General features: G+C 47.7%; 1 protein-coding gene and 2 non-coding genes across 3 annotated transcripts; 2 read left to right on the forward strand and 1 right to left on the reverse strand.

Moving 5' to 3' along the window:
- LOC122375705 (endoplasmic reticulum resident protein 44-like) lies at positions 1-26,961 on the reverse strand. Its single transcript, XM_043355205.1, has 10 exons — positions 26,712-26,961; positions 24,864-24,939; positions 23,956-24,108; positions 4,611-4,789; positions 4,075-4,190; positions 3,517-3,667; positions 2,625-2,766; positions 2,197-2,330; positions 1,543-1,940; positions 1-1,100 (listed from the first exon to the last, which is right to left on the reverse strand). Exons 1-9 carry the CDS (start codon positions 26,742-26,744, stop codon positions 1,719-1,721), a joined length of 1,206 nt encoding a protein of 401 aa, XP_043211140.1. The 5' UTR covers positions 26,745-26,961; the 3' UTR covers positions 1-1,100; positions 1,543-1,718.
- Positions 14,641-14,722, forward strand: Trnas-gcu. The gene has a single exon. It is a non-coding gene; the product is annotated as a tRNA-Ser (tRNA).
- On the forward strand, positions 22,570-22,651 carry Trnas-gcu. The gene has a single exon. It is a non-coding gene; the product is annotated as a tRNA-Ser (tRNA).
- Positions 26,962-27,372: the final 411 nt, after the last annotated feature.

The following is a 27,372-nucleotide window of genomic DNA, read 5'->3' on the forward strand; positions in this document are numbered from 1 at the left end:
TTTAAGAAAACGGATTTATTGCGGGTCTGAGAAACGGCTCTCATTTCGCACTCCAAACTCTCGGTCCATAGAATCGATCCTCACTCGTCCATGATTGGCATTCGCGCTAATGCAAGCTATGTTTGGGCTATCTCGCCAAATGCAGTTTTTAGTAGACAGAACACTTCAAACGCAAAACGAGTAATTCTGCTCATCAAGAGTGCGTCGGGGGACTTCAATTGCCCGTTAGTTGATACAGATGAGGTACAAATATAAATATTCATTTCTAATCAGGCTCTACACTCTACACTATGGATACGGAACCATCCTTTTTAACGTTCTTCCGAGTATCACCAAAATATCTTGAAGAAGCCGTACAAAAAAATATCCTTTTCACGTGCTAAGTTTCCTCAGGCCAACACTCCAACACGGTCGTACAGACATTGCCCTCCCCCCCCCCGTCCAGCCCTTTTGCGCAGATGCCGGTGGGGGAAAATCGCTCCACTACGGGGACATTATAAAGTAGCATACCATTCCGGAAAACAGTGTTATGCTGAGGGGCGGCTGGCTGGAGCCATGGAACAAGTAGAAGCAGTAAAACACTTGGCTTTCCAAATTGTTCAATCTCCACACTTCATATATGCTCTATATGAATTACGGCGGGCGCAAGAGCAAAGGGAGAAAATGCGTGCACCAGCTCAGGTGCTTAGTTATATGCACTAAACAGGGAAGATGAGGCCATAATCCATCATAGGTGTAAATATAGACAGTTGTAACTGAAACAAATACTTCACGCAAATCACGACGTGATCTAAAAGAAAGGCGGTCATCAAAAAGCACAAAGCGCCTGCCGTTTCGCAAGACCGAAACAGCAGCCACTTTGTCAAACAGTTTCCACAACAGTTTCCATCGTCACCTAGGTGCATTCAATGCCTCAACATCGCGGCAGGCCACCGACCGACGTTTCTACTGGAATGCAACGGGACCGATATTACGCTGAGCTCGGGAAACTGTGAGATTCCCGGGTATAAATAGTTGCAGATCATAAAACTCAATAAACAAGGGACACCTACCTCGCACATCGTCCACACCCCTTCCAGGTTCTAGTTCAGTTGCCGGTGCAGTGCTGGAAATGAGGCCGCTTTCTGGTCCCGGCGTTTTATTCTCCTCGCGGGTTAATCCCGTCCAGCGTTTAGCCTTTCGGGACCCACTCAGGGTCGCGGTTGTTTTCGCCGCTCGCTCCAGTCGAGATGCAAAGTTAAAAGTCACACGAAGCTTATTCAGGGCCAGCCAAACCAGTCTAGTCTGGAGTTACTGTTAAATGTATGCATATAGATGAAAGAAAAAGGTTTTGTAGAATCGATTAATTTCGAAGTCGTATATTCAGAGGCCCCAAATAAACTTCGTGCGACTATCAACTTTGCATCTCGAATGGGCCGGGCGGCAAAAACAACCGCGGCTCTGAGAGGGTCCCGAAAGGCTAAGCGCTAGACGGGGCTAATTCACCCGGAGAATAAAACGCCGGGACCAGAAAGCGGCCTCATTTCCAGCACTGTGCCGGTGTGGTATCACGCCAACCCCACAATAATCTCGCTCTGACAAAAATAACAACATTGGATTGCTAGCAGTGTGTCGCCGCTACACTGGGTCGCTGCTCGGGCGCCGGGCCGGTGAGCTGGCGACAGCGGCGGGGCGGACAGTCCATCGCGCGCACCGGCCCGGCCCGGCGGCCGCAGCCATCACAGCTCATCCTTGAGCAGGCTGTACCGGCTCCCCGACGGGCCCAGCTTCTTGAACACAGACTCCGGGGGCGAGGTGGGCGCTGCCGTGCTCGGCTGGTCGCGTGTGGGGGCCGGCGCGGCCGCCGCCGGCTGCTGCGGCCCGTAGTGGAACTCGCGGTGCAGTTTGCCAGAGTGCAGGTCGGCGATAAACTGCTTCATTTTCACCGGGTCTTCCATGTCCTGTTGGAAGGGCCGGCGGCGGTCAGAAAGGGTCAATACGAGCTGTCTCCGTGCCTGTCTTTATCTTACTATGACGTATGGGAGGACATAATTAGAGCATGTGATGTCTCAGTGTAGCCGGTAGTTCGTAGCGTATCAGCGTAGCGTAGCTTTTTTCTGCTTGCTTCTTATCTGGACTCTATCTGAACTCCTTTTCTTAGTTTCTAAGAAAAAAGTTTTATTTCTGTCTCTTAGTTTCTTAGTCTCTGTTTCTTACCTTGATGTCTGGGAAGACATACATATGCCGGAAGCTGTCGATGGCGATAAGCGGCAGGTCCTTTTTCGACTTGCCCAGGTGATGGAGAGGGTGGGCGAACGTCAGCCCGTCCGCCGTTAGAAACTGGATACCGTCTGTGGGGCGCAGAGAGCACGTGTGACTCCAGCGCGCACAGAGACAGTCAGTGAAACAACGGCGCTCGGGATAGAGGCGTCAAAAGACGTCAGCCGCCTCGGATAAACTGGGCCTCTAAATTTGCCTTCGCCGCTGTCCTCAGAATGCATCTGAGCCCTGAACTAGCTAATTCACGCATTATTGCGAACATTAAATTCTCTAGAAACGTCAATATCCGACAAGCATGCTTCCACGTCACGGCATAGCATGCACAGTGAACACCCTCGGCCTGGGCCTCAAATACAAACACTGACCTTTCTCCGAGTACAGGTCCTTTTCGACGACTCGCAGGAAGCGTTTGGGCGTCTCGGTATCCTCTGGCAGGTGGAAAAGAATGAGGAACGGCAGGCCTTCCTCGGTCAGCTCCTCGGCGTTCTCGAACGTGATCTCCCGCACCTGGGGCGGCGGGGGACACGATGTCACATAGGCGACACGACAGAGTGAACAGACTCAGACAGAGCGGACACGGTGTTACATGGGCGACACGACAGAGGGACAGACTGCCAGACAGATTAAAGGGAAGACAGTGGGGATATGGCGTCAGACAGCGGCACGACGGAGGGGACAAACTGTCACACAGAGGGAAAAACAGTGGGGACACGGTGTCATATAGGCGGCACGACAGAGCCGTCTGGGATAGACTGCTGAGACAACAACTGAGTTGGTGACCGACAGACTATTGACAGGAATGGCAATGACATACGAAAGACGTCTTGTCATTATCACACTCGACAAAAGGGGGATAAAATAATACTAGTTCGCTTTTGTTGAGACCAAATTACAAAGTAATGATCACAAATCACAAGTGAGTAAACCGTCAGGTCGCGACTTCGGCCAGACGTGCAGCGCTATTGAACCTATAATATAGAAGCCACTCATGGCGGCCTCTGGCACCAACTGTGGCGGCCTCAGGTGCCTTCAACCCCCTCCCCTCCCTTAACGACCGGTGGTGGGACGCCGAGCCCCCCCCCGCACCCACCAGCGGGACGCCGAGCCCCCCCCTGCACCCACCAGTGGGACGCCGAGCTCCCCCCCATCACCCACCAGTGGGACGCAGGTGCGTCACGCCCAGTCGGTGAGCCCGCGCGCCCTCCCCCCTCCCACCATCACCCACCAGTGGGACGCCGGGCTCCCCATATCACCCACCAGTGGGACGCAGGTGCGTCGTGCCCAGTCGGTGAGCCGTGCCGTGTCGGTCACCGGCACGTCGGGCGGCATGGCGATATCGTCCAGCGAGCTCGGTTTCCGCACAATCACCATGTCCTCCCCGCCGGGCATGAACGCGCGGAACTCGGGCCTGCCGGCGGAACGAAGAGCGGGCGTCAGACGGCCGGACGTCAGTCTATGGACAATGGAGTCGATCAAAGTCAATGGAGAGACAGAACGGAAAAAGAACGTAAGGAGGCACAAGGCTGATACACCACGGCGTTCAGTAAAGAACGCACGCGACACAGCACTCGAAATATAACGGACCCAGCACAACACCTAGTACCTATCGAGCGGATTCCAAACGTCAGCTAGTACAGAACGCACTAGAATCGACGGGGTACTGAGACGCGGACGAACTTGCAACGCTCAATAAATGAGCGTAACGCTACGTAAATACGAATCTCAGCCGTTCAAAATTCATGGGGTGATAAAAACCAAATTGTTGCCCTGAGCCCTTCACTTGATAGAAATCTGTTTCCGCTCAACATCACTTACCCAAAGCCGGCAATGATGACACACTCGTCTTTGAGCGACGAGGCCATCTTCATGAAGGACTGGTACGAGTACGAGTTGGGGCTTTCAAAGTAGCCGATCACCTGACCCTTCTTCTCCTGTGGAAATCAGACCAGACCTTCAGACCAGACCAGAGAGACTGCGTTAGCTTCGTTTCCCAACGGTCCATCGCTAGAGATTTGACGCAGGGGGTCTCGGGACACACGCGACCGAATGTTTACAGCCGTTAGCAGTAAATAAAGCCACCGCGACTGATACATGAAAATGTATTTTTTTCGGTCTTCATAGTATTAGTTTACATTATCATGTATTTACTATCCGTGATAGCGTGGAACCATCAAAGCGTTCCACAGCAAACTGCATATAAACCAGTTTACTTTACGATAAGAATACCGGATATTCTAAACCGTTAGAGTAGCAGCCCGCATATCAACTGTCAGCCATAACTGTCATTCCATCCCGCCTCTGACCGTCCGGCGACTCTCGATCGCTCGCTCTCAGTTCGGGAGCACACCCACCTCCTTGAGGTCATCGGTCGAGTTGATGAATCTGACAGGGTCCCTGATCTCCTCCTCGAGGAACTTGAGGAAGCTCTCGGCGCTGCGCTGGCCGCGGTACTCCTTCTTGGCAGGGTGGCCATTCCGAATCAGCTTCAGTGTCGGATACTTGGTGATGTGAAACCGAGACGACAGCTTATCTGTGGGAAGACGTGACGTCGGTGGTGTTTTGTAGGGTGATAATATTCACGACAGACAAAGACGTTGACGGATAAAATTAGGACTGTGGTCAATGTGGTATCGAATTGCGTACTTTTTGAACGCAGCTTTTCCCGACTCGTACTTTCAATAACTGCTGCTGTGCAAACATGCTTTTTAACGTGATCCGTACCTGACCTGAGGTCATCGCGTGACCTTTGTAGCTAAAATTGATGATGGGGAAGTAGCTTCAGGTCATGTTGAGTCTTTTGATGCCAAATTAAAGATTGACCAGACCAGATAAGATATACTGGACTCTACATACATGTGGTTTTACTGGGTAGCGGGTGCAGGCTTATCAGGTCCATCTGTTAATTCGGCGACCGTGACCTTCATTGACCTCTCTAGGTCAAACGGCCGGGAGAGCCCACGCCAAACGGAACGCTCCACGAATTCTCTACACTGTTTTGAGGTGTTTCAAGTCAAGCTGAGATATCCCAAGCCTGGGTGGCTGTCTTGCCAGTTGACGGACATCTGCAGGTCATGTGCTAGTATTGCGCAATGCACAAGTCATGTGCTCTACAGCTCGAACGATTGAAGGGCAAAACGGTCGACGAGGATGAGATTCGAACTCACGCGGGGAGACACCATTGGATTAGCAGTCCAACGCCTTAACCCGCGCGGGGCTGGGGTCTCCAGCCGAACGCGCGGGGCTGGGGGGGGGGGGTAAATTTTACCCCCCCTGTTATCTCCCGAACTAATGGTCCGATTTGGAAAATTCAAACGGCAATCGAAAGCTCTCATCACGAACTACTAAAAACATGTACTTAATTTAAAGTTTGAGGTCAAGGTCAAGGTCAGGTCAAGGGTACAAATTGCAAGTTTCTACAGTATCGGCCTTACACCGTAGTTGCCGAAGAATGGAGTCATGGACTGAGACTGATCGCCCAAAACGTGTTCTTAGGCTACCAAGACAATATTCGTTGCATACAATATCATTCAGAGGTCAAGGTCAAGGTCAGGTCAGGTCAGGTCAGGTCACCAAAAAACAAAATATAGAAAAGGGCATGTGCGACACATGTTTTATGGGTCATTTTACTCATAGAATTCAATAGGCACACTCAATAAGTGATATGGACCACCTCTGGATGAATTTCAGGTCGAGGTCAGGTCAAGGTCAGGTCAAGTGAGGTCAAATTTTGAAGTTGGTTGTTAAGGCCTAAAAAGGTGTCTATCTGATGCAGTTTTTCACGGCGAATCGAATGGTGCTATTTTTGTTTCCGTACGAGGTCTAGAACTTCCAAAAAAGTCATTTTTCAAAAATTTTGTGTGTCGTGACGTCATAAAATTTTGAATAACTCCCACATTTTTGAACCGATTCTTCTAAAATTTGGTATGTAGATGCACATAGACCACTTCTTTGACATATATTCCGGTTTTTTCGATAGACTCAAAATTTTGGATTTTATAAGGATTTTCCCAAAAAAGTCAGTTTTTTGAAAAAATTTAGGCCAAAATCCAAAATTTTCAAAAAACCGAGATAGCCATTTGATAGACAAAGTAAAATTACGTATAACCTTTTTTGTTACGTCTTGATTCCTTTAAAAATGAAGATGTTAGCGGCGTTTGAACTTTTGCCGTTTTTGAGGCGAAAATGGCGAACATGACGTCACTAAAACGTCAATTTCTCAAAAATTTTCCGACGGATTTCGCTCAAATTTTCAGGGAACGTGTCAAATTGATGTAAGAAAAGGTACTGAAAGTTTGGCGGCGCTGCGCGCCGCCGTTTTTGAGATATCGCAAAAATTCGCGAGGGGGGGTAAAATTTACCCCCCCCCAGCCCCGCGCGGGTTAACCACTCGGCCACCTCGTCACGGTATCCTTGTCGTGAGGCCTGTTTGCAGCTGACAGCCGGTGACGGCTCTTTCCTAAAACTGTCGCGTCACGGCCCGACCGTTCCCACCTCATTCGACACTCAATGGAGCGATAGCCGGCTGGCTGGGATCAGTCTGAGTTGGCCTGGGCCCTGGGGCACGTCACTTGACATGTGACTTAACAAATACGCTGCGCGGCCATCCATATTTTGCCATTCACGATTCACGAATCACGAAATATTGCAGCCCAAGCTTGACAGAGCATTTTGCAGAACGTAAAAAGGAGAGCGTTTAACGAATCCCAAATCACCTTCAAAATCAGGGGTTCCGCCACAGGGGGGTACGCGGGGGTCCGGACCCCCCAATAATTTACCTGGGGGGTACAGTACCCCCCAATATTCCGAATACCTATCAGCTTGTTTTCGCGTAAGAATGACTAAATCATTCACAGAATGTGTTGAATAACTTAGAACGTGTTGACAGTCGCAAAGCTAAGGGATTTAGGATCTATAAATGTAATGTAGGGAACCCTTAAAATGTTGTGACACACGAATTGCTCAACACTCGCCAACCTATATGTACGTGAGTTTATTCTACCATTTTGTTATTACTATGAATGCATTTAAGATTGTTAGGATTAGCTAAGCATGTTAGAATTGGGCTATAATTTCGTGAGAGTGGTCCAGCTTGCAAGACACCTCCTAAACACATGAATACCCGCCCCAAAAAAGAACTTCTAATCGATCTGAGAATCCTCTTTCCATGGGAGGTCACCCGATAGTGTGTGTGTGTGTGTGGGGGGGGGGGGGGGGGTCCAAGCCGGTCATTCGAGCACCATACTAGTCTAAGCAGCCTCACACCGTTCTGAGGTAGTCTGCAATAATCTGCACAGGGTTCTGAATGCAGGTTGGCATAAGCGTAGGAACCATGGGTGCAGTGGGGTGGGTGCAGCTGCACCCACAATGATTATCCAGTGGGTGCAGGCAATGTATTCTGCACCCACAACAATCTGGTGTAAAAACCCTTTTTCTCATCAACGCTAACTTCCCATGCAGCATGACGAGTTCGAGACATTTTGCCATACCAATTCCAAAAGGCCACGGCAGCCGCTTTTATAGCGTGAATTAGGTATTGACATAGGTAAGGTATATTTCAAAGTGCAATTTTCGGTGCCATTTCGACGTCGCACACCCCCTCGAAGATCGCATGAGCCTCCCGCCTGAAACCGTTTTCTCATATCGGTGGCGATACATACCGAAGTCGGGAGAGAACACGATACCTACCCGGGGTACCGTTGCCTACCTGCCCCCCCCCCCCCGCTCCACCGGCCATGGCTGGATTTCTGCACCCATGCACCCACAATGTTCCAGCCGTTCCTACGCCCATGCAGGTTGGTAGAGATAGGACATCTACAAGTCACAACTCTTACAGTATCCCCATAACCTGACCTTTGATTCAAGGGCAGCGTTTTGATATCCATTTTCAGGTCAAGGTAGGTCACACCCTGATCACAGAGACTGAGTGTCAGTCTTTAAGGACCCCATACTGCTATATGAGGGCAGGGTTTTCAAATCCCTACGACTCCTAAAGCCCTGCGCTTTCCTTTAACTACGGCCTTGGAGGACCCGACTCTGGCCTAAGAGCCTACATAAATATTTGAGCGCCTATGAAGGTCCCTGAATTCCAAAGCCCATGCGCTGTCTAATGGCTAACACCGCCCTTGGAGCGCGAAACAGCGGCCTCCATTCCTCAAGAACGTTGAGTTGAGAGGCCACCATGTCGGTGTCAATGGGCTCCGCTTCTCGGTTTTCGATTCCTTGTGCAAATTGAACCTTCGTTTTTCGATTTGAAGCAAAATTCTCCCGATAAAATTATTAAGTTTTCTTAGATAAAAAGGAAATTTTTCATCGATTTCGGGAGCTGCGGGGGGGGGGGGGTGGGGGTGGTGAATTCGCCCATTATGCCCACCATGGATCCGCCAGCGAGGTTTTATGTTTTGGGTCGGACCCCCCAATCCCAAAACCGTGGCGGAGCCCCTGTTCAAAATGAGCATTAGGTATACCCTAATGCAATATACCCTGTATTATAACATACCATTCGTCCTCGGCATTCTCTGGGTCAACTCATCCGCCCCCCCCCCCCCTGCGCTCCCTGGCGGTCACCCCGCCTGCCAACGGGTGGATGAGGTCGTGTCTCCGCCGGGACCTGTAATTCCTCTCCGGGGTGACCGTTTGAGAGGCGGGCGGACTGTCCCCACGGGGCAATACCGTCCCAACGGGACATGCGTTCCCGAAGTGTATTACCTTTGACATCATTGTGGCATCAACCAGTTGGTTGGGATACTTGTGTGCTACTCTTGGGGAATACGCCACCGTTACCGGAACGGCCTCGCCTCCGCGGATCACAGTCGGTGTCCCGCAAAGCCCAATGTCTACGCCCTATTCTATTATACCATAGCTTTAAAATGGTCTTAATAGGTAGAAAGAGCTTGATCCCAACAAAACCAAAAATAAGCATTATAGTAAAAGGCCCAACACATCTGAAGCATCCTTAAATTCGAATTTTCTGGTCACGTGACTGGTCAAGATCAGGTCAAATTACAAAAGAGCATATTTATATTTAGGGACTGTGCCATGGTTTTAGGATGGAGGAGGAGTCCGACCAAAAAAACAACAAACAAACAAACAAACAAACAAACAGACAAACAGACAAACAAACAGACAAACAAATAAACAAACAGACAAACAAACCCTTACGCAATACGCATAAGCCCGCGCACACCCGGTGGTTTTGGCCGAGCACCAACGCAGGAGGGTGCTCGACTTCCCCCATGATCTCGAAGACTAGGCAGATTAGACAAGCGGAGAACAGAGTTTGGTAGATCGTGACGACCACTACAAAAACACACCCCAAATCAAAACTGAGAGCCCAAGGGTCCAAAAAAGTGTAAACATACCCATCATTTTTTAAAAGAAAACCAACATGATTTCATTCAGAGAACTTCAATTAGCTCGGTCACTAATATAAATAGCAAGACTAAAAAGCGTTAGGATAGGATAGCCCATGCAATTGCCTATTGCAGTCACATTTGACGTCAGGTCAACTGTTAGAGACCCAGAGGTCATCAAAGATGGTGTATTTTCAGCAACGTTTTATCGAATAAATTCGACGTCTTTTCAAATATAGCGATGCTCGCACCACCGTGTTCCTCTCGTCGAGCCGAAACGAATAATGTGTAAGAAGACCTTAAGATGTAACCTTAACCCTCGCCGGCACAGGGGGGGGGGTCGATGACCCTCCCCCCCCTAAGGTTTTTCGCGAATAACTCGCGTAAAAAGCGGCCGATCGCGACAAAACTTTCAGTACCCTCACGTTGATCAATTTTACACCTACCCTGAAGATTTCATGACCCTGACCCAAATGACCTTTGACCTGTGACCTACTTTCCGAGACCATGTTTGTCCGGAATCGTGATTCGGCGTATGTCGGCTCGCATTAGCCGCGCGTTTGCAAGCTTTTCGTGGTTTCAAACGTTCAAACATGTGATTTGATATTGCTCCCATGCATTAGGGTGGATGTTAAGGTCACCTGAAGGTCAGGTCAGGTCATTGACCTTTGGTGACCTTGGTTCACTTTTTCGAGTTTTACATATTTCTAAGCTAGTTTTTGGAGCTGATTTCGAATTTAGCAAACATTTGAACATCTACGAAGCAGTTTTGGTGCCTTCGTAACATGTTACGAAGCTGTCAGAGGCGGTTGACACGTATTACGAATAGGGGAGAGTGGGGCACATTCGTGCAAAAAATGGATAAACCCATATATCTGTTCTTTGGTTAGTGCAATGGCAAAATTGTTGATTGTAGTATGGAAAGGAACTATTGCAGATAGTTTTCCTCTTTAAAAGTTATCCTATAAAATTATTGCTTCCATTAGAAAAAATGACTTTTATTAACTCTGAACATTTGCACGAAACTGCCCCACCTATGGGGCACATTCGTTCAAGAGATGGGGCACTTCCGTTCACCCGGCAAAATTCGAGAAATTACCGGGCATTACCAGAAATTTACCAAAGGAAATTGGCAGGGGGTCATTTCACTTGATTCCTTTCGACAAGAATGCATTGCACAACAAATGTAGAAAGAATGGGCTGGCCAACAACAATGCGCCAACTGCCGGCCTCCGTGACCTCGCCAAGTTCGGGTGAATTGCTCGTCACGACGTCGCAAGCAGTCGAGACTGAGTCAGGCGAGCGTCATTAGAGAAACCTAGGTAGGGGCATTCCATGTCAACCGGGACAGCCAAAATCGGCCACCTCTGCGATTTTGTTCAAACTTGGTATACTTATTGGCTATTGGGTGAAACCTCCGAGGGTGAAAGGATTTTGTCATATGCCCTCGGGCTACAGAGATACAAGTCGCTAAACTTCTGCTTTTTTAGCAGAATTGGACGTGTATTGCAATCTTGAAAGATCTATAGCTTCAACATTTTTGAAGCTATTAATTTCAAACAAACTGAAACGTGTACATAAGGAGTTATGCTAGTAAAATTTGACAATTTTTACATTTTTTGATGATTTTGAATTTATTTTATTTTGAATTTATTTCTTAAAATGTAATTTGTGAAAAATGGGTACCCTTCGATTTTGCTCAAATTTAGATATTGTCTTCCACTAGACGTAAGGCACACGTGCTGAGAAAATTAGAGTGGGCCAACGATAACTTCGGATGATACCTATAGCAACAAGTAGTGCAACGTAGCACGGGCGGTGGAAGGGGCCGATTTCGCCAACTCCACCTGTTTATCGCCAATAACTCACGCCATAATTATTATATTAAAGTCAAACTTTACGTATCTGTCCAGAATCGAATTGCAAATCCTCCCGTGCAAGAAATAGGTAAATCAGTCCACAACTTTTCTAGTAATAGCGGTGTAAAGTCAAACATTCCTGCCGGAGCGGCTCGGCGGCCGGCGCCGGCCGTTGCCGCCTGAATGGTAGACTGTGCCGGCGCGGGACGGTTCCATCTTTGCACCGCGCTTCTTACCGCTGATTATGATCGATTCGTGTCAAATTTTGTGTGAAGGCTTAAAAATGTACAGGCAATCTAATGTTAAAATAAATACGAAAATCAACTGGTAAAATTAAATTTTTAGGGTGCAAACACAATATGTGACTATGACGTTTCCCGCGTCGGCCGATCCCGGCCTCTGCCGGCGACATCTTACTCTTAGCAAGCCACTAACTGCCAAATCTATGGTAAGTTGTAACTTGGTAACTTGAGATTCTCATAACACTACAAATGTCATATAAAGGAAGAAATAGGAAAATCGGCCAGTATGGAAAATCGGCCAGTATCTCTTAGAGCTATAGGCGTATAAACGCAAAATAGTCACTATAGCAAATTTGATCACGTTTAACCTCATTTGATCTTGAATATATTGATCTAGGGCATGAAATTGGCACACGATAAAGTTCCCCACCGCCCCATCTACAATTCAAATTCCGTTTTTTCATACCTTTTTTGGCTAAACCGGGCTTTTCTCCCCTAGCGCTGGGAGAGTCAGGCGTATTTTCTTTTTGCAACCAAAGAGAGGCGCTGCCCGGAGAATGCCCAATTTCATCATTAAAAAACTGGCTTACGATGACCAGGTATCTTCGTGGCTTAGTAGTTAGTGTGCCGAGTGTACCCACCTCGAAATCTAATAAAGGTCGCTGACTCGCAGCGGGTCAGCCTCAAGTGTTTAACACGCATTTGTTTTTTAAGTAGCATCTGGCCAGCCGGCAACTGTCGTGAGGGCTAATGTTCGTATCTAGGTATAGCATTTGGAAATTGGACAGTCGGCAACTGCCATGAGGGCGTTACATATTTACGCGTGTTAGATTAGGTCAGGTCTCGTCAGGTCAGGTTAGGTTTGTTTGCTTTGGTTTGGGGTAGAAAGAAGCATCTCCGGGTAGCGCCTCTCCTTGGTTGCTAAAACGAAATACGCGAGTGCCAGACATTACGAAGTCCAAAAGACAGTTACGTAGACGTCGGCCCATTCTGGATTTTTTATATGATGTAGCTAATGTATAGGAGAATAAAATATGTAAAAATCAGCAAAATCGAAGGGTACCCATTTTTTGGAAAATCAAAATCTATTTTTTGAATTTTAATTAGGTTCACTAATTAGTTAATTACATCAATATTGTTATCCTCAAATTAAAGCCTGACCTATTCCCTCCATTTCACACTTTGTCTCGTGGTGATATGTCTAAAACTTCAATGGTTATGACGCTTTAAAGATGATAATGTGCCTTGCCTATGTCAATGTTTGATGACGTATATCTCGGAAACGTGACGTCATATTTTGACAAGAATATGTCTCCTTTCTTTTCACATATAGATGAGTAGTTTCACAAAGTTTCGCAAAAATCGGAGGAGGTGAGGTTCAAAATGATCATTTTTTGTCCCACTTGACGTGGAATGCCCCGGTACTACAGATAAAGTCATAAATCGCAAAAACTAAAAAAAAAAAATATGCACGAATGTGCCCCCAGGCAGTGCGTACACGAACCTGCCCCACAACGTTATTAGTAATATATTTCAAAATTTCTTTTTGAAAAAATGACACTTTTTCAACAAACAAGTTTGCAACAGTTCCGTGAATAGAGTGGGCTTCTTCACTCCCAATTTTGAAAAGCTGAACCACATTTCCGAGTCAGGATCACGAAAATGGATGATATGAGAAAAGTTTGGAAAGCTCACGAATATTACAGATTTGCGTTTTTATCAAGCATGACAGCAGGTACGTACAGTGTTGTCTTCTACGGTGAACGAAGGGCGGCAATGATAGACATATTTCCATGATTTACCTTGAGCTCGTGCAGTCACTCGTGTTCCCATAAACTGCTGAAAACGAATGTGCCCCATGCACGAATGTGCCCCACTCTCCCCTACCCGTCACGACCCCTACCGGTTGACCTGACCTGACCTGACCCGACCTGGTCTAAATGCTTAAAGACATCATCTCTAATCAAAACTAACACGATATTCGTGATCAGCACCCCGGAAAAACCCATAGCAGCCACACTTTACGACTTTCTAACAGGTCCCGATTTTTTCGATTTTCGGGACATTGACCTGACCTGGAAGGTCACCCGATGACCTAGGACCTTAAAATTGGATATCATCGGCTTCCTCTGGTGACAAGCAGCACGCTCGTTTTTTCCGCGAAGCTCTAGCTCGATCAAGGGCCAAATGCGAGCGAGGCCCTTACTAGCGCGTACCCCCCCCCCTTGTGCCGTCGAAGGACGCAAAATGGCCTGTGCCGGCGAGGGTTAAAATATGACCTGAAGTGACCTACATAGATCGTGATGCAGACCAAATGACGCGCCTTGACGAGACAGCTCCATTGACAACTGTCCCAAGTCTCTATCGCAGTTCTATCAAGAGGGATCTATGATGAATGTGCAAAAGACACATTATGATCACATGACATCAGAAAAAGTGACCTAACTTGACCCTAAGTCCTCGATATGAGATAGGTATTGCAAATGTAAGCTCAAGATCATTTTCATCTCAAGGAGACGGTTCTCATGATACCCATGATGACCCTATTTAGCTGATGTCAAATATACATAAGGTCAAGGTCAAATATTGACCCAAGTAGGTCAAATAGTAGCTGGGTTAATCAACGATCATTCTAGTCAAAACAGACCTATTGATGGCACACAGAAGCTTCTATGCTCTTAGAATGAGAAGCTATTGGAAAAAGGCGCACGTGACGTAACCTAACGTGAACTGTGACCTAACCTCAGGTCACCGATATGAAAAAAATGAAAATAAACAAAATCTGTATACTGTATATCTCAGCTTTCCATTTTCACTTTTCCACTTTCAGTGTCGAATGAGGTGGGAACGGTCAGGCCGTGACGTGACAGTTTTAGGAAAGAGCCGTCACCGGCTGTCAGCTGCAAACAGGCCTCACGAGGAGGTTACCGTGACGAGGTGGCCGAGTGGTTAAGGCGTTGGACTGCTAATCCAATGGGGTCTCCCCGCGTGAGTTCGAATCTCATCCTCGTCGACCCTTTTTCCTTTCAATCGATAGAGCACATGACCTGCAGCGCGCAACAGCATAAAAAGTAATGCATTCATTTTCAGTAGTTTTGATTTCAGTTTCGGCAGAGTGCATTGCTTCGTCATATGCATTGGTATTCGGCGGACCGCAAAACAATTTAGTTAATCTTCAGGTGAATTCGGTGCCCCATCTAGAAAATATGTTTGACAACGCTCTTGCTGTTCATCAAGTGTAGCGTAGTGCCGTTGAAACAAGCTGCTAATAAAATTTTACTGAATTACTGAAATTTTACTGCTAATGAAATAACTTAATTTTTTATGAATTTAATGAAAACGCCCAATTTAGGCGGCAGTGCACACATTTCGGTAATAGTGCAGGCGATTTCGAAAGTACGGCATAGTGCATTCATATGTTTAATCGCGGCACGATATTCGTCATATTGCAGCCATTTCGTCGTAGTGCAGGTTAAAGTGGCCCAGGTTCAGGGATGTTAGACATAGCGCACATTATTCGTCAGATCGTTTCAATTTCGGGGTGCCGCATGTAATTTAGTTTGGGGCAGGGCTGCGGAGTCGGAGTCGGAGTCAGAGTTGGAGTCGGTCGGAGTCGACAGTTCTGCCCAGTGCCCGGAGTCGGAGTCGGCCGGGGGGATCCAGGGCGTCGCACGTTGTGTCGTAGCGGAAAAGGAGGGATGTTGAGGAAAGAGGGGTTTGTCGGAGGATACGACAGAACGTAGCTGCGACGAGGCTTAAAGGGACACTCCCACCTTAACATTAGTTTTGAGTTGAGATAGCCAAATTGGTGGCCATGGCCTGCAAATACCGGTTTGGGCACTCACAACATCGACAAATGCTTTAATTCGGAGATATGGAATTTCAAACTTGCAGTTTTCGGATTCTAAGGGGCTAGTGCATTGGTATGCCCCCTTAGAATTTGTGACGTCAGCGGGGATCTAACGATTTTTAAATCTTTTACTAAAACGTTTGGTAGCACGCGGTGGTATATGCTGCTTTGCGCGCAACAAATGCCGCACTTTCAAATAAAGTCGCTAGGAACAGCGGAGATCCCAAAAAGTAAACAAAAGTAAAAGTCTAATATCTTGAAAACCGGTGAATATTTTTCGATGAAATTTGGTAGATATTCGTTTTCGCTCTTTCTGAACCGAGCGACATCACTTTCGTGCCAATTCATTAACTTTTTTGAAGGTGGGAGGGTCCCTTTAACCCGCGCACCGACGGGGGTCTGCACCAACTTAGTACCGACGGGGGGGGGGGCGGATGACCGCCCCCCCCTGAGATCTCGAGAACGAAGCAAGATAGCGACAAGCGGTAAACGGCATCGGATACGCACGGACAAGGTCTACAATTTTTACTGAGGTCATTTTCAGGTCAGGTTAGAGATGACGTCACAGGGGTCGAAAAAGTCAAAATGGCGGCGCTAGATATGGAGAGGGTTTTTCTCGAATAACTTGCGAAGTAGTCAAGATAGGAACAAACTAAGGGCATCATCGTGATCCTCTCGTCAATCCGCATCGAATGATATATATGTTGACCTCGAAAGGTCAAGGTCAAAGGTTGACCTCAGGTCACGTGACCTCGAGGTCATCATGTATATCATTCGATGCGTCTTGACGAGCTGAACACAATGAGACCATCCGCGTGGCTGTATCTTGTTCCTGTAAGGAGTTATTGGCAAAAAACCTTTGGTGACCTTTGATGACGTCACATGACCTTACAGCTGCCCAACAGCAAAACAGACCTCAAGGTAGTGAAGGTTGATCGTATGTGAAGTCATGTATGGTATATGAGGCCATTCCGACCCGTTTTAGTGGTAAAAACAGGGAGTTGATTTTTCCCCCATTGACTTATAATGGGGAGGTCGCGAAATTGACCTGACCTTAGGTCACCGACATCAAAATTCCGAGATATACAAATTGTAGCTACTAATGACCTAATAACATCCTGCGACTTTCAAAGGCCTCCGACATCTACTGTAGCTCTGGCACGGTGACAAAGTTGCAAAAAAATGACTTGAGGTTGGGTCATTCAAAGTGACCTGGTGACCTGACCTTAAAAGTTAGGAGGTTCAAACTTGCACACCATGTGTAAAATTGATGAGGGAATAGTCATACCAAATTCCGCGGCGGTAGCGGTTTTCCCGCTATCCGCGAAAAACCTCAGGGGGGGGGGGGGGCGGATATCCGCCCCCCCCCGTCGGTGCGCGGGTTAAATACCCGCTTTACTCGAGAATTTAAAATGCTACACGATCAGCTGATCCCGTAGTAAACGTCAGTAAGGTCGAAAACTCTATCACGCATAAAGGAACATTCGCCTTCCTGGTTTGCGAGCTTATGAAACAGCAAGGTCAAGCAAGTTCTCTGATTCTGAAGCTTTGTATTAACTGGGTGACTTGTGGTTGCTAACGCTCACGTGATTTGCCATAAAATTTGGGATCGATCACAGGAGATTCGTGGCTATAGGGCATCTAGAATCGATGCTTTAGAAGAAATGAGTTCCGAGAGTTTGAGGTCACAGAGAGGTAAGAAATTTGTAGATGGAGGTCACAATTGGAGGTTACAGAGGTCATCTGGGACACGTCAGGTCACAAAGGTCAACTTGGGGTCATCACAGAGCTCAATTGGAGACCACGGAGGTAATCTGAGACACGTCAGGTCACAGAGGTCAACCTAGGGTCATCACAGAGCTCAATTGGAGGTCACGGAGGTCATCTGGGACACATCAAGTCACAGAGGTCAACTTGGGGTCATCACAGAGCTCAATTGAAGGTCATTGGGGCCATCTGGGACACGTCAGGTCACAGAGGTCAGCTTGGTGCCATCAGAGAGGTCACTTAGAGGTCACAGAGGTCATATGGGACACGTCAGGTCACAGAGGTCAACTAAAGGTCATCAGAGAGCTCAATTGGAGGTCATCTGGGACACGTCAGGTCACAGAGGTCAGCTTGGAGTCATTAGAGAGCTCAATTGGAGGTCATCGAGGTCATCTGGGACACGTCAGGTAACAGAGGTCAACTTGGGGTCATCACAGAGCTCTATTGGAGGTCATGAGGGTCACCTGGGACACGTCAGGTCACAGAGGTTAGCTTGGGGTCATCATAGAGGTCACTTAACCCGCGCCCCGCTGGGGGGGGGGCAGAATCTGCCCCCCTCCCGTTTTTCGCCAATAACTTCTAAACGCGTTACGCCAGCGACGTCAAACTTTCAGTACCTTATCATACATCAATTTGACACGTTCCCTGAAAATTTGAGCGAAATCCGTCGGAAAATTTTTGAGAAAATGACGTTTTAGTGACGTCATGTTCGCCATTTTCGCCTCAAAAATCGCAAAATTTCAAACGCCGCTAACATCTTCATTTTTAAAGGGATCAAGACGTAACAAAAAAGGTTATACGTGATTCTACTTTGTCTATCAAATGGCTATCTCGGTTTTTTGAAAATTTTGGATTTTGGCCCATTTTTTTCAAAAAACCGACTTTTTTGGGAAAATAATTATAAAATCCAAAATTTTGAGTGTATCGAAAAAACCGGAATGTATATCAGAGAAGTGGTCTATGTGCACCTACATACCAATTTTGAGAAGAATCGGTTCAAAAATGTGGGAGTTATTCGAAATTTTATGACGTCACGACACACAAAATTTTTGAAAAATGAATTTTTTGGAAGTTCTAGACCTCGTACGGAAACAGAAATAGCACCATTCGACTCGCCGTGAAAAACTGCATCAGATAGACACCTTTTTAGGCCTTAACAACCAACTTCAAAATTTGACCTCACTTGACCTGACCTTGACCTGACCTTGACCTGAACTTCATCCAGAGGTGGTCCATATCACTAATTGAGTGTGCCTATTGAATTCTATGAATAAAATGACCCATAAAACATGTGTCGCATATACCCCTTTCTATATTTTGTTTTTGGTGACCTGACCTGACCTGACCTGACCCTGACCTTGACCTTTGAATGATATTGTGTGCAACGAATATTGTCTTGGTAGCCTAAGAACACGTTTTGGGCAATCAGTCTCAGTCCATTCTTCGGCAATTACGGTGCAAGGCCGATACTGTAGAAACTTGCATTTTGTACCCTTGACCTGACCCTGACCTGACCTCTGACCTACTTAAGCAAAAAAATTTAAGCTCTAAAGATTCGCCTCGTTGAGAGCTTTCGATTGCCGTTTTCCCCGTCTTTCTACGACCATCGGTTCGGAAGTTAGACAGGGGGGGCAGAATATGCCCCCCCCCCAGCAGGGCGCGTATGGCTGAATAGCCCAGCGGGGCGCGGGTTAAGTAACGCTACTCATCGATTGATCCCTTCAAAAACGACTTACTACACAACTTGCGACACGTCGCAGCTACGACGAGGCTTACGACGCTCTGGATCCCCCCAGCTGACTCCGACTCCGGAGTCGGAGTTATCGCTGCATGGCTCAACGTCATGCACCGCACCTGTTTGATTGACGATACTACACTCGAAATAAGATTATGTCGAAAAAATCCATTTTGCTGTTTTGGACGAACGTTTTCAGGGAAAGAAGCAGAAGACGGTGGGTGAATGCCCCAGAACCTTCTTTTTAATTCTGCATGTTATTTTTAATGCATATAATTCATAATATAGATTTGCAACGCAAAGCATTGGAAAGCATAAAGGATCGTTTCGGGCAAGATAAAAACATCTCCATAATGAACTTCAATATCATGATATGAATTTTTATACAGCCGCCCGGAGTCGGGAGTCGGAGCGGAGTCGATTTTTGAAGCCGGAGTCGGAGTCGGAGTCGGAGCCACCCTAAAATCCATCGACTCCTCAGCCCTGGTTTGGGGTATTGAATTAAAAACACCTTCTTTAGTTTTGGGGGTCAAAATCCAAAATTTTTGAAAACCCGGGATAGCAGTTTTGTAGCTTTGATATACACTTTTTTATCCTAATATCTTTTTTTCTGTATCTCTAAAACTGTAGGCGTGACAGCTCGTCCCGCAAAACCTTTTTTGGGTCGAAAATGGCAGAACATGACGTCACTCTGATGTCATTTGCGGCCAACCTATCACTGGCTCTGGAACAAATTTTGGTTTCAAGGTGTAAAATTGAGGCCAGGGGCGTAGCCAAGGGGGGCATAGGGGCCATGCCCCCCCCCCCTGGATCCCAAAGGGCCCCCATCGTGGTGTCATAAGTACGGTAAGGGGCACAATAAAAGTAGCGTAAGGGCCCCTCGGGGCACTCCACTGGGTTCGCGGGGGCCTTTCGGGCCTGAGACCTTGCCGCTAGGGCCCTCTTCATTGGTTATAAAAGGGCCCTTCGGGCCTGAGGCTTTGCCACTGGGCCCCTCGGGGCCCTCTCCATTGGGTTCGCAGGGGCCCTTCGTAATTTGAAGGTAGTTAAGCAAAAAACTACGTCATGAGATTAGGAAAATGTTGGGCCCCTTCGCTCACATGGGCCCCTTTCGGTCTGATTGGCTCCCTGAGGAAAATCCTGGCTACGCGCATGGCCCTGTCAGGCGTTCAGGGGCCCCTTGGGGTCCTTAACATGCTCAGAGAGTTTTCCTGTAGATCAGAGGACCCGTCACGCGCGCTCAGGGGCCTCTTCATGCACTTAGAGGGCCCTGTCGTGTACTCAGAGAGCCTTTCTGTGGCTTAGAGGGCCCCGTGAAGCGATCAGGGGCCCCTCCATGCGCTCAGGGGGCCCTGTCGTGTATTCAGAGGGTTTTTCTGTTTCTTAGAGTGCCCTCGTCAAGTTATCAGGGCTTACGAGGCTCTCATGGGCTGTAGGGGCCTTTGGCGGTCTGAAGGACCCTCAATGACCTACGGGGCCCTCAAGACCGCCTTCAGAACCGGCTGAGTGACTCTATGAAGCTATTCGTGGGCCTATCTAGCGGGGACCCATGGACTGCTTGCCCCTCAGTTCTAACAATTCTTTTCATTTTTTAAATATTTGTTTTTATTTATTTGGGCCCCCTCCAAAAAAGAGTGGATGAAATCCGATGACTTTTTTATTTTGAGGGGGTTTACCTTGGGCCCCTGTAACTAAGTTTGGCCCCCTCCTGGAGGAAATCCTGGCTACGCCCCTGATTGAGGCCCAGAGGGGTCGTGGAAGTTTCGTGGCTATATCTGCTATCATAGGCGGCGGAACGATTTGAGACAAGGGGGGGGGGCACCAGCTCAAGGAGCCAAACCTAGGGTAGGTACCCCCAAATCCTGTTTTCTCATCGGATTTAGGCCACTTATTTTTCGTCACAGCCCTGACACGATGATTTTTTTTTTTACTAAACGAAAATGGCAGTTCACTCCCGTATGTATGGTTAACTTTAAGCTGATCCTCAAGTACCTATGTGTTTGTCTCTTCCTTATTGTCGTTTGATAAATTCCATTTATCCTACATGTATCAAATTCCCAAGAAGCCATCGCAGTACTAATCAGTGGCGAATCCCAGGGGGAGGTCACATAGGTCATGACTTAGGGCCTGGGGTCACCACATGCCTGCCAGGAGCACCACAGGCCTGACAGCCGACAGGGGCACCACAGGCCCGCCAGGGGTACCACAGCCCTAGCAGGGGCACCACGGGCCAGTCAGTGGCACCACAGGCCTGTCAGGACTCAGGAGCACCAGCGGCCTAGCAAAAGCACTACAGGTCTTCCAGGGGCACCACAGACCTGCCAGGGGCACCAGAGGCCTGCCAGGGGCACTATCGGCTTCGCAGGGGAATCACCGGCCTCGCCAGGGCAGCACAAGCCTGTCGTTGGCATTATAGGGAGTCTTCTCCGTGGCCGAGTGGATAAAAGCGCCGGAGTTCGACGCTTAGCCGGAAATGAGAGCCCGGTTCAAGCCCCGGTGCGGGCGGCCACATTTAGCTCCTACGTGTAATGGCGTGCGTGTCTGTGGCAGTGGCCGCACAGAAGCCAGGTAACGTGAGTGAGCGGAGGGGACCGTGTCCAGTCGTTCGGGCACGTTGAACGTTCGGACAAAATCTGCCTTACAACTGGAATTGCGCGATCGGGTGGTGGGGTCAGGGTCAGCACAACAAGCTATGCTTAGTGCGGGCTCTGATTCCTCAAATCCACCCATTCGGACTAAATTTATAAAAAAAGGATTGTCAGGGGCACCACAAACCTGTCAAGGGCACCTGCCTTCTAACAGGGGCACCACAGACTCGCCAGGGGCACCACAGACCTACCAAGGCCCAGGGACACCACAGGCCTGTCAGGGGCACCACGGGCCTGTTAGGGCCCATGGGCACCTAAATCATGTCAGGGCTCACCGTAGGCTTGTCAGGGGCAGGGTAGGTAGGTACCACAGTCTTAGGGGCACCAGCGGCCTAGCAGGGGCACCAGTCATCACATGACTAACCAAACATAAAGAAAGAAAAAAAACTGAAAATAGGGCACCACCAAAATTAAGTGGCCGAAATCCGTTGAGGTTTTAACTTTGGGTATAGGTAGGAGCATCACTTCGATTCATGACCCTCCCTTGGAGTTTTCCCGAATCCGCCCCTGGTACTAATACATCAAATTTAAGGGGGGCACCTTGCTATTGGTGCCCCCCTTGCAGAATTCAAGGGGGCACGGTGCCCCGGTGCCCCCCCCCCGTTCCGCCGCCTATGTCTGCTATACCGTATGAAAAGGAAAGGGGGCCGTTCCGCCCCCCCCCCCACAACGGGGCGCGGGTTAACCCGCGAGTTGCTGGGGGGCGTTAAACGCCCCCACTTTTTTCACCGGGGGTCTCAAGACCAGCTGAGCCCCATCGTGACCGTGAACCGGCGGACAATACCCGGGCGTGACGCGAAAATTTCTAGAAAGGAGTAACGCCTGCCGGCGGCGTGATTCCCGTCGCTAGCCTGGTATGTGACGAGGTGGCCGAGTGGTTAAGGCGTTGGACTGCTAATCCAATGGGGTCTCCCCGCGTGAGTTCGAATCTCATCCTTGTCGATTTTGATTGCCAAGGCGAATTAAAACAAGACAAAAACATGGACAATAATTGGGCATCCACATCCCACATACTGATAGTAGTCGACAATCGTTCTGGGGAGAAGTGACAGCCCCAGCTTGTGGGTTTGTGACAGCCCCAGCTTGTGGGTTTGACGAAGCCAGACACTCCGGAAGGATAGGTTGACAGACCCAATGGGGGGGGGGGGATGACCGACCGACTGAGGCGGGGGGATGGGGGGGTCACATCCCGCAGGATCGGTCAGTGAGAGCCGCGCCGGGTCAGGCGGATTCGCTGGTGTCGGACCGGTTCCGCCGGTTGGACGGGACAGGGGAGATGCCACGCTGGCCCCCGCGCCGGTGCACCGAACGGGACCGGTTGGCATTGGCAGTCGGCATCGTGGCGACTTTTTGCCGCAGCAAGAGAGCAGCTACTAAGAGGTACACGACAGTTTCCGCGGCACGAGCGACAACGTACCGATGAAACATAACAAATACATTATGGTACAGACTGACTTGCAATAAGAATAAAAATAAGAATGAATCATGAATAAGAATAAGAGCGTCATTTCTTTTGAAGTGAACTTGACAGTTGTCAGACACAAACAGGGATAGCATCATAATTTGTCGGCCACCTTTTTCATACAATGGCTAGCCAGACATGTGCACGGATCCGAGAAAATAGATCTCGGAGCTGACCCCATGGATCTTGATCCTTGATCCGATGGGATCATAGATCCAACTCTCATTTGTCCTGACATCCATCGGGATCATAGATCTGAGCCTATGTTTTTGCCTAGATATCCGGTAAGATCACATATCCTTACTAAATTTTTGTCAGCATAGGAGTATTCAGAGAACACTTGTAACCATAATCGTAATGGTTCTGTTCAGAGATATTATGTGATTGCACATAACAATTCATGGTTTTGTGGCAGATATTTACATGGAATCACATAGCAACATGGTTTCACAGGTTGCATATGGTGGGGTCCACTCGAATCATAGATCCCTCTTCTTGATTTATCGTCAGATCCAATGAGATCATAGATCCAGGATATGTATTTTGCACGTAGGATCCCGCTGGATCATATAATCCTAGCTTATCATTTAAGGTGAGATCCACTGAGATCATAGATCTATCACTCGGATCCATGCACATTTTTGTGGCTAACAACACCAGATCAGACATAACAGCTCCTTAGCACGATACCAATATATTTATATTCCGGACATTCAATTCGCCAAAAAATATGGCATGGTATCTTGCAAGACAGGTAAATGCACGAGCACTAGTTTCTGCTTACCTTCCTTGTCACAGTCCACCTTGGCCATGAGCACGCGTTTGGAGTCGAGTTTCTTGGCCACCAGGTCGGCGCCCTCGTCCCAGATGGGCTCCAGCATGTTGCTGAAGCGGCACCAGTCGGCGTAGAAGTTGATCAACACCAGATCTGTGGACCCTGGACGCCAGCAGCACTCGTCAGTGGCCAGCTGTAGACTTACGCTCAATGGAGCTCAGTCAATATCCTATCCATCCTGCATGTATCGATGGGTCTGTTCCAGTCGCACTTCCTAACACCTCTTAACTCCTCCAAGATTGCTTCCCTGCTCCAGTGGCAGCTCTAGCCCCTACAAAGCCAAGAGGGCCCTGCTCCAACCTCCTCTATCTTGCTCTTGGAGGTGTTTAGAGGTGTTAGGAAGTGCGACTGGAACAGACCCAATGTAACTATGCATGTATGTGTGAATGTATGCAAGTCCAGTAGCTCAGCTGGTAGAGACTTGGACTGCCAGTGGTGAGGGCCAAAGTTCGACTCGCTCGGCCATTAAAGATCGAGGAGTGCTGATGAGAATAGTATGGGGTTGGTGGAGCAGCCGCAGCCAGTTGAAGTCTGCTGAGAAGGATGAACTGTGCCCAGAGTTGATGGACACTCTAGACCTAGCATCTAAATATTCTTGAATAGTCGGATTGCCGATCAGGCAGGGATCGGACCTACACAACTATGGTTCTGCTTAGCATAAGTTGGGTGCTGTCAATTTGCCCATTCAAACAATGAGCTAAATTTACAAGTAATTCGAAAAGAACCTGAGTGGATAAAAAAATTTCCTGAGCTGCAAAAAACATAGGTGGAAGTTATATACCTATTCAATGCACCTACCATAGGTATATCACCCAACTAAAAAATAGTGAGAAGACGTGCACAGTGATCAGACTTACCTACAACTTTGTCAAAGTTGTTTGCAGTCAGCTGAAGGGCACCACCAGCTGCAAATTTCAACAGTCCCAGCAGGGGCTGCAAAGAAGGAAAACAATTTATAGCAGGGTGGCATCTGCCAGCATTTTACATGACATTTAACACTTTTAAAAATTAAAACAGTAGCTAATTAATCAGTTCAGTGTCATCAGTACGTGTTGGCTACCTACTTTACATGAATTAGTCACCAGAATATGTATTCCAAGGGAGCCACTCTTGTCAATGTTCTTTTTCACACACATTGGTGACCTCTCAGTGATGCAATTTCCCAAAAACTTGCCATATGGTCTTATCTCATTAAAAAAAGTCCAGAAAAGTTTAGAAGTCTAGTAACAAAAGCAGTCCTTTGGAGAGCATCCAGCTGCTCCTAATCCAGAGGACTTTTTGTTGTCAGAATTCAGAAGTGACTAATTATCTGCAAGGGTGCAAAATGCTCGCACTGCTGGATGCTGGTGCATGGCTGTGACATGGATGAAGTATTCCTGGATAGGACACTCCCTATTCCCCAACACTAGCGCCGGCGACCAAGCGGCCGCCCTGGTGGCGGAGCTCCGAAACATCGGCGGCGAGTGCGCCGGCGGCCGCCGCATTGGCGTGCGTGCTAAAAACGCGGTAATGGATGGTGAAATTAGCGAACTTTAGCTCATAAGACACGATTTAAGAGACTTCACACATATTTTAAGTTCTTTCTTATAATTATTATGGCTCCATTTAGTCACTATCACATACGGAATCATTACCTGATGCCCATAAACTGAGCCGGTATTCTTGACTTGCCGATGCAATTTATCATCAAATATCATCGTTCCTCGGCAGTCAAACAAGTTCCTATTGATGATTTAATACAAATATCAACTTATTTTCATGTTATCGCATAAAACTTCACTTTATTCTAACATTGGCTCTTCGGCTGTAATCACGAACCCTCACTTGTCAGCAGAATTTAAGCAACTTCTTATATCAAAACTGGGAAAAGAATATTTCCATGACATTCCTCAACACCTGTTCTACCAGGTTCACAAAAATTTTCATCAAAATCGGTTACAGGTAAGTAATAAACGACAAAAGTATACAAAAAGACACGCTCCGCCCATAGCCCGCAATGCTAAAATAACGCCAGCGCCCTCGCCGTCGGGAAATCCGCCGCCGCCGCCGGGTGGTCGGAAAATCGGCGGAGTGTCCAATCCAGGAATACCTAATCCATGGCTGTGATTAAATTTGAAAAATATCATAGCCTTTAGAAAAAATGTACATATGGTCAAATCGGTGGCTTTGGGCTCGGATGCCCCCTAAGCAGTGCTTGTTGCAAATGACACCAACCAACTACCGGACCATCAGGTTACCTGGTGATAAGCTATATCAAACATTTATGTTACCAAATGTAGATGGTGGCATGATCCTCCCAGGTCTAAAGCATGACCTTTTAGCAGGCTTAGCATGATCTTTTCTTGCCAGATTCTACCTGGCTAGTAATAGAAAGGTGGGTGGGTCAAACAACTTGTGAGTTTACATGCTACTAACTCCCTGCCACTGGGCACAAAGTTAGGAAACAGACATGCTACCAGCTGGCCTGCATTTAACGTAACCTAACCTTTAACCCGCGCCGAGGCGCCAACCTCGCCAGGCAGGGGATGTCTCAACACCCCCCTCCCCGTCTAACTCAGCTCCTGGGCCACGTAGTGACACACGGTAAGCGGCATTCGAATGAGCGTTAAAAAAAATAATTAAGAAAATTATTCAATCAAGTACCAGGACCTTCATCATCATCGAATGCTTTGAAGTTTTACAGATAAAAATTATATCCGACTTACCAGAAAGATGATGATGTGAAAAGTATTAAACATTTTGCGTATAAATCGAAAGTATTGTATGCGTGATAACGCGAAAAAAATGATGCCGGCACCGGATGCGACTGATGTTACTGACAGCCAGCCGCCACGACATCGAAATGCACAAATTTGGGTCAAGTTAAAGGCTACCTCACATCAGTACAAAATGAAATCTCAAGCTACTAATTAGAAGTCAAGAGAAACGTCTCTGCATCTAGCGACATTTTGCTCGCCCTAGATGTAAATCTTGCCTCATGCTGTTAGTGATGTAATTTGTGCGTTATGTTTAGCCAGATATAAAAATAACACCAAATTTCCAGCCCCAAATACAAGTCAGTCAGTCTATCAGGAACTCAAAGTGAAATCAGTTTTAACGCGGTTTTAATGCATATTCATATACTCGTAATCCTATAGATCAATCTTGAACGAAACAAAAAGACAATGCCTAATTTTCTGTATTTCCTAACCCAGTTTCGGCATTACCCCGCAGTCAGCGGGAACTTATCACACTGGTTTTACGCAGGGCTGTCAAATAGAGTTGCAAAGTTTTCCCAATGGGCTGCTACCGGCACCGCCCCGCCCCACAAAAATTTTCTGGGATACCGGCATGCTACCACGCCCCAAGCAAAAAAAACCGCCAAAT

Source organism: Amphibalanus amphitrite, unplaced genomic scaffold (genome assembly GCF_019059575.1).
Source record: "Amphibalanus amphitrite isolate SeventyFive unplaced genomic scaffold, NRLGWU_Aamphi_draft 001900F_arrow, whole genome shotgun sequence".
Classification (NCBI taxonomy): Eukaryota; Metazoa; Arthropoda; class Thecostraca; order Balanomorpha; family Balanidae; genus Amphibalanus; species Amphibalanus amphitrite.

Coding starts and splice junctions, on each gene's coding strand:
- LOC122375705 (XM_043355205.1), bottom strand. CDS start 26,744: ATGTTTAATACTTTTCACATCATCATCTTTCTG. Junction 24,109..24,863: donor CAACTTTGACAAAGTTGTAG/GTAAGTCTGATC, acceptor GCTGGCGTCCAG/GGTCCACAGATCTGGTGTTG. Junction 3,668..4,074: donor GTCATCATTGCCGGCTTTGG/GTAAGTGATGTT, acceptor TTCCGCCGGCAG/GCCCGAGTTCCGCGCGTTCA.